Source organism: Gigantopelta aegis, chromosome 5, assembly GCF_016097555.1.
Source record: "Gigantopelta aegis isolate Gae_Host chromosome 5, Gae_host_genome, whole genome shotgun sequence".
Classification (NCBI taxonomy): domain Eukaryota; kingdom Metazoa; phylum Mollusca; class Gastropoda; order Neomphalida; family Peltospiridae; genus Gigantopelta; species Gigantopelta aegis.
Genome location: NC_054703.1, coordinates 32,306,182 through 32,313,681, shown reverse-complemented (window position 1 = coordinate 32,313,681; position 7,500 = coordinate 32,306,182). Strand labels below are relative to the sequence as shown.

The 7,500-nt window shown below is 40.1% G+C and overlaps 1 protein-coding gene across 1 annotated transcript in view; it reads left to right on the top strand.

The window, feature by feature from the left end:
- LOC121373628 overlaps window positions 1-5,026 on the top strand; it is an 18,240-nt gene extending 13,214 nt beyond the window's left edge. Inside the window, exons 3-4 of the mRNA XM_041500331.1 lie at window positions 409-522; window positions 4,464-5,026. Coding sequence (XP_041356265.1) covers window positions 409-470 — 62 coding nt within the window. The 3' untranslated portion in view covers window positions 471-522; window positions 4,464-5,026. The remainder of the gene's footprint in view (window positions 1-408; window positions 523-4,463) is intronic.
- Window positions 5,027-7,500: the final 2,474 nt, after the last annotated feature.

Genomic DNA, 7,500 nt, shown 5'->3' with positions numbered 1-7,500 from the left:
TCGGTATGTGTCGAGTAGCGAATTCTGTTTATCTTATAATACTTCTAAAATAACATTTTAATTCGATATTTAGTAAATGAAAGTTCTAAAGTGGCCTCACCGGTAATATGACGTCACACACGTTAACTAAATATCACCAAGACGTTCAGTATACACGTTCTGTTGGCTGTAAACAAATGGCAGCAAAACATTAATAACTGAGTTAATAACTTTACATATCAAATGGGTTTATGACATGAACATTAATGGTTTGTTATAAGATAAATTAATATTGCTTAATGTCTACCTATGGCATTTTTTTAACACAACACGTTATATAATATCATTATATCTTGCTTGTTTTATCTACTAAAATGTATGCTCGTATATTCCATTTTATATACATCACGTGTCCTGCTGAACGTTCAGATCCAAAATATGACCCGAATGTGCACGTCACTACAGAAAGATACACCAAAAATATCAACTAATCGCCATCTGCTTCCTCTACAAATGTATTGAAATCTACCCAGCTTTTTTTAGGTAAGATATTCCATATCTGTGTGCTTAAGTTTTTAAAAGCAGTACCAATGTATTTCGTCTCAGTAGTATCTGTCAAAAAAAAAAAATATAACCGCAAGTGGTAATTACGGATTCCCAAGTCATGATACCTGTAAATCAAAGTTCAGACATATTTACATGTTGTTTAATTACAGCAATAATTACTCCCCCCCCCCCCCGACACACACACACACATACACACACACACACACACACACACACACACACACACTCACTCACACACACACCAGATACACGCATACACTGTCACCTATTACTCAGACCTAATTATACTATCTAATTATATCAATAATTACCCCAACCCTAACCCACCCCCACCCCTACCCCCAACCCACATATTCCCACATACTGTCATCTAACCAACAACCAAATTACAGCCAAATAGTCTTACTTTACAAAAAAAAAAATAAAAATAATAATAATACTTAAAAAAAAAAAAAAAAACCCACACACACATAAAACCCTATACGTGTCTTTTAAAATCAGGGACAGCTGTCGAAGGCTGGTCTCAGACCACAATTAATTTCGCTATATGTTTCTATATAGCCTTAGTGGCTATAAAATGTTTATTAATATCAGCAGGCCCGTGAATGTTTGTATATACCTTTGCCTGCCTGGGGGACACATACCCTGAAAAGGACAACCCCTGTTGTCCAGCTCTTTCTCCCAGCATATTGGTTTAAACAGACACACACTCTAAACCAGGCCGGAGTACACCCATTTTACACAAAGAGCACTACTTTTGAATGGGCCGGAATTACCACAAACAAGTCTTCAATGTCAACAAGTTACACATGTTTACAAACTACATGCTCTCCCCTGTCACTTCAGTTAAATAGTTGCCACTTCATAGCTGTCTGCCATGAAATAATCACAGTCAAACAGCAGACTACTTGCTCGGTCAAATTTCCAAATGGGAAGATAACTGTAATCTGAGGCCGGCTGACCTCTCAGAAACAGAATTGACTAGTGCCCACTGCTTTCTCGACCAGTCGACTGAAGTAGTCACACGTGTGTAGTGCCCACAAATGTCGCAACAACCACAAATGTCGCAATTTAATGCCACACATGTCCTAATCGACCACAAATGTCATACGATCGCCCACAAATGTCACAAAGATCTCAACCACAAATGTCACAACGCTGAACACCACAAATGTCCCAACGACAAATGATGCAACTCACCAACCACAAATGTCATAATTTACATTGACATTTTTTACATGTTTTCTTGTTTTGTCCTTTTGGGGTTATACCCTCAGCTCACATATAGTGTCCCTTGCTCGGCAGGAGTACAGGATCTATTCCCACTGTAGCATCCCCAAACATGTTTCATTATTAGCACCAACTTATAGCTCGATATCAAATCAATATTACACTGTGAAAAAGCACTGTTGAATAAAATGATCTCGTACCATGTTCAGCACCATATAAGTAATGTTAGTGTGAACAAGACTGTCATGTTTGGTTGAACTGCTATAAAGGCCATCTTTATTAGACAACCAGGCATCAATAACGGGCACTTCAAGCGCTACATTACGTATACTGCGACGCAAGCACCCCAAGCGAGCTAAATCTTGCCCAATTTATTTTCATATGAAGGGCAATTCGCTATATACGAATCTGCATCGCTGTGTTACAGCACCGTAAAGAACAGCTTAATTATAAAGTATCTTAAAGGCACAGACCCTAGTTTCAGCCCGTGAAAATGGTCACTGAGTTTAGTTAATCTATAAACCTGCAACACATTTAGATAAAGTTATAACATAATGAAACTAAAGTCTGTGACGTTTAAATGGAGAGAAAAAAATACCGTCCAAAAATAACTACAGCTTGTCTCGATAACCATTACTTCCCAGACGAACGTGCGTTTTTAAAATTATGAAAAATGCATGTTAGAGTATTACAAAAATCTGGATGACCACAATAACTTCTGGTGTACGAAAATGAATATTCTAAATAATATAATGCAACTAATTCTAATTCAAAATATCAAAAATGGCTTTAATTGTTAAAATTACATTGTAGTGTTTAAAAACTAGGGCATTCCCCTTTAAGTGGTGGCGAAGCTATATTGTGGAGGTGTGCTGACAGTGATGACGGGTGCAACCTATGGAGCAGGATATACTTAATTTTTGCAAACACCTGATATGATCACTGTTATAATAGTGACCGGCCTCGGTGTCGTCGTAGTTAGGCCATCGGTCTACAAGCTGGTAGGTACTGGGTTCGGATCCCAGTCGAGGCATAGGATTTTTAATCCAGATACCGACTCCAATCCCTGAGTGAGTGCTCCGCAAGGCTCAATGGGTAGCTGTAAACCACTTGCACCGACCAGTGATCCATAACTGGTTCAACAAAGGTCATGGTTTGTGCTATCTTGCCTGTGAGAAGCGCAAATAAAAGATCCCTTGCTGCTAATCGGAAAGAGTAGCCCATGTAGTGGCGACAGCGGCTTTCTTCTCAAAATGTGGAGGTGTGCTGATAGTGATGACGGGTGCCACCTGTAGGGCAGGATATGCTCACTTTTTGAAAACACCTGATATCATCACTGTTATAACAGTGGTTCATGAGTGCATGCCATCACGGTTGTACTTATTCTAATGAGCTCTGTCTGAGGGTAGTTTTAAGTTATTAAACCAGTTTGTTATGACAGTGGTTCATGAGTGCATGCCATCACGGTTGCACTTATTCTAATGAGCTCTGTCTGAGGGTAGTTTTGAGTTATTAAACCAGTTTGTTATGACAGTGGTTCATGAGTGCATGCCATCACGGTTGTACTTATTCTAATGAGCACTGTTCGGTCCTAGGTTTTATTTAGTAAACTAGTTTGTTATGACAGTGGTTCATGAGTGCATGCCATCACGGTTGTACTTATTCTAATGAGCTCTGTTCGGTGCTAGGTTTTATTTAGTAAACTAATTTGTTATGACAGTGGTTCATGAGAGCATGTCATCACAGATGTACTTATTCTAATCATTTAGTTTTTAGTTTATTGTTTAACGACACCACAAGAGCACTTTGATTTGTTAATCATCGGCTATTGGATGTCAAACATATGGTCATTTTGACGCAGCCATAAAGAGGAAACCCGCTACATGTTTCCATTAGTAGAAAGGGATCTTTTATATGCACCATCCCATATACAGGATAGCAGATATCACGGCCTTTGCATACCAGTCATGGTGCACTGGCTGGAACAAGAAATAGCTCAATGGGCCCACCGACGGGGATCGATCCTAGACCGACCGCACATCAGGCGTGCGCTTTACCACTGGGCTTTTGATTTAGCAAATTAATCTGGCGATGACAGTCGTCTTTGTGGTGGTTCAAGATGGCGGAAATAGCCAGTAAAGAATCTCCCCAGGAGTGGCTGTCCTCCATTAGACGAGGCACTGGATAGAGACTCGTGGAATCATCCACTATTTTGTCAAATGCCCGTCCGACTCTCTGCATTGAATCTCTACCTAGTGCCTCTGATTAGCAGCAAGAGATCTTTTATATGCACAATCACACAGACAGGATAGTACATACTACGGCCTTTGTTACACCAGTTGTGGAGCACTGTCTGGAACGAGAAATAGCCCAATGGGTTGTTAAACGGTGATACAACGACATTTGGTACTTAACGTTTCTTACGTTTTACTTCTGTTTTAGCTTGCACAAAGTATGGTTGGAGATTCGAAGAGTGATACAGCCATATATGGTATTTAACGTTTACTTCTGTTTTAGCTTACACAAAGTGTGGTTCGAGATTCGAAGAGTGATACAGCCATATAAAGTATTTAACGTTTCTTACGTTTTACTTCTGTTTTAGCTTACCCAAAGCGTGGTTCGAGATTCGAAGAGTGATACAGTCATATTTGGTATTTAACGTTTCTTACGTTTTTCTTCTGTTTTAGCTTGCACAAAGTATGGAAAGAGATTCGAAGATGTTACTATGAACTGGCCTGAAAATGTATACAATAAAAATTCGTTGGTTGTGGGAAAGGTGAACATGCGCCTGTGTAAGTCTGCCTGTTCCCGACGAGCGCTCACTGCGGGAGTTTGGGTGGATTTGAAGAGTAATTGTTACTGTCTTCTAAACAGAGGAGCTCGAGGTACTAAAAACATCATGGGGACAATTAGATATTTCAGCAGGCGCACGTGCGCTTGACGCCAAACCGGAAATGCTCCGTAACAGAAAACAGTGCTGGACACGTCAATTTATTTTTTAAAACGTGTTTTTTTTTTTTTTTTTTATATAATTTTTGAAAAATCCACTAGCCATGGGATAAGTGATTTTAAAAATTTACTAGCCGTGATTAAAAATTAGCTTGTGCTACTTTACTTTAAGTTAATACAACTTTACTAAATAATAGTAATAATCAGATATGTTACCTAAAGAGGAAGATACAGTTTAAATGACAATCATTGGGGATTGGTGTGGGGGACAGGATATTCATAATATTATTTACAAAATAGACTTAACTACAACACTTGACTCTTTTTTTCACTAGCCGTCGGGCATGGCAGTAGTAGTTATTTACTAACCCAACATTGACTATGACTAGCCATGGGAGTGGGGCTACCATAATCTAGAAGCTCTGCTAGCCGTCGGGCATGACAATAGTAGCTATTTACTAGCCCAATATTGAATATGACTAGCCATGGGAGTGGGGCTACCATAATCTAGAAGCTCTGCTAGCCGTTAGGCATGGCAATAGTAGCTATTTACTAGCCCAACGCTGAATATGCTAGCCATGGAAGTGGGGCTACCATAATCTAGAAGCCCTGGTTTGGATATTTGGTTTTATTCCACTGTCTCCTGTCCTTTCACTTCTTTGAATTCCATTCCATTGCTTCCCGATCCGGCAACTCCCACTATCATTCAACTTCTATCACTGTTCACCTCCACGTCCCAGTCCTTGTTTCTCCAACCGCGACAGGTACTTGTCTCTTGTGGCTACCGTGTCACACACCAGCCAATTGCCATCAGCTTTAGCTTAAGCCCCAGTCACACTGTCAAGGATCAGGACGCCGGGTTAGCCTCGGATACAATCCGGCATCATTCGTGACAATCCGTTGTGGTCCGTACTAAAGTGTACCAATCCTTGGCAATCCGTAGCGCTCCACGTTGTCAACTAACACCTATCCTTAATAATCCTTGGTTTATCCGTCGAAAACCGTAGTTAAACAGTGGTGCATCCGTAGGGGACCGCGGATAAACCACGATCCGGGATCATCCGTCAGGTTTTCATCGGCCAGACGATCATTGACAGTGTGACCTGTAATAGGTTCAAATTAACCCCCCCCCCCATCCCCCCCCCCGGTTCAGTATGGAAACCTAGATAGAGTGGATATCAGAATTTATGTTTAAGCAAATATTTCGAGAATACAAACCCTGTTAATAGTCAATACGTAAATAATAGAACACATAATATGTCTGTCCTATTATATTTTACGTATCCTGCGTCGACATCACGTCGTCTGTGTATATACACGGACGTTAAACAATGATTCAGTCACTCACCATTTTTCTCCCCAGGAAATATCAATATGTAAAATTAGTCTAATTCACAACACGTTCATGAATCGCCGTCTAGTTTGAGATATTAAATGGGTTAATCCGAAACTTCGGGTAATTTGAAACTACCATATATTTGCAAGTTACCCCCCAGTTTCAGGCTACCCCCGGGGGGTCGTTTGAAACCAAGGGGGGTAGCTTGAAACTAGGTTCAATACTACCCCGGGGGTAATCAGAACCTAGGTTCAAACAACCCCCAGTAATCTGAAACTAGGTTCAAACAACCCCCGGTAATCTGAAACTAGGTTCAAATTACCGGGGAGTAACTTGAATACGGGAGGAATTTGAAACTGGGACACCAGGGCTTCAAAGAAATATATTAAGTACTGTCTACCTTATCAAGTATTTTACAGTACAAAGACAGGCCAGTTTTTATTTCGGGACTTTAAAATGTCTTATAATGCTAATACGGAAACCTGACGATAGAACAACCATAAAAATTACCTACCCCCCCCCCCCCCCCACACACACACACACACACATACACACACTTTGAAAATCCGTCCTACGGACCTGTAAGATGATTATGGAAATGAAAGTCACAGGTGCGGTTGATGAACACGTCTAAAGACGATTAACAAAAAATAAAAACGTTTAAAGTTTCTTTTGTTAAACAAAACCACTATTGGATATCAAACATATGGTCATTTTTGACACAGTCATAGATCAGAAACCCGCTACATTTGTTTTAGTAGTAGCAAGGGATCTTTATATGCACCAACCCACAGACAGAATAGCACATACCAACGGTATTTGATATACCAGTCGTGGTGCACTGGCTGAAATGAGAAATACCGTAATGGTCCCACCGACGGGGATCTATCCCACGCCCACTGCGCATCAAACGAACGCTTTATCACTGAGCTACGTCCTGCCCCGTCTACCGTATCAAGTATGTATTGGTTCTAAGACGATTCCTTGGATTCCTCGGATTCTAGGCTAAATATACAAAGGAGAGCAAATTTTAGGGGTTCCAGGGCCCCTGGGGCTCCGTTAGATCCTTTCTATTGATATTGACGCTTAAATATTTCTTATAAATGAAAGGTTTACCGTCTTTTATCATCTTACTGTCGTACCGAATGTTTGTGCTAATTAAATCTCCATTATTATCATCAAGCGTTTGTTTTTGTTGAATGGTAAGTCAGCATTGTAATACGTCTTTGCGAAAAACATTTATTTTATTATTTTTATTATTATTATTGAATATAATAATTTCCATAGGCCTACTTGGTCTGTCGTTAAACCTGTCACACATTGGAACATATTTGTTCGTTTCTGTTTTAATATAAAAAATCACTTGGAGAAACCCCGCTACATTAGCAGCAGGGTATCTCTTATATGCAATTCGTTCTGACAGGACAGAACATACCACG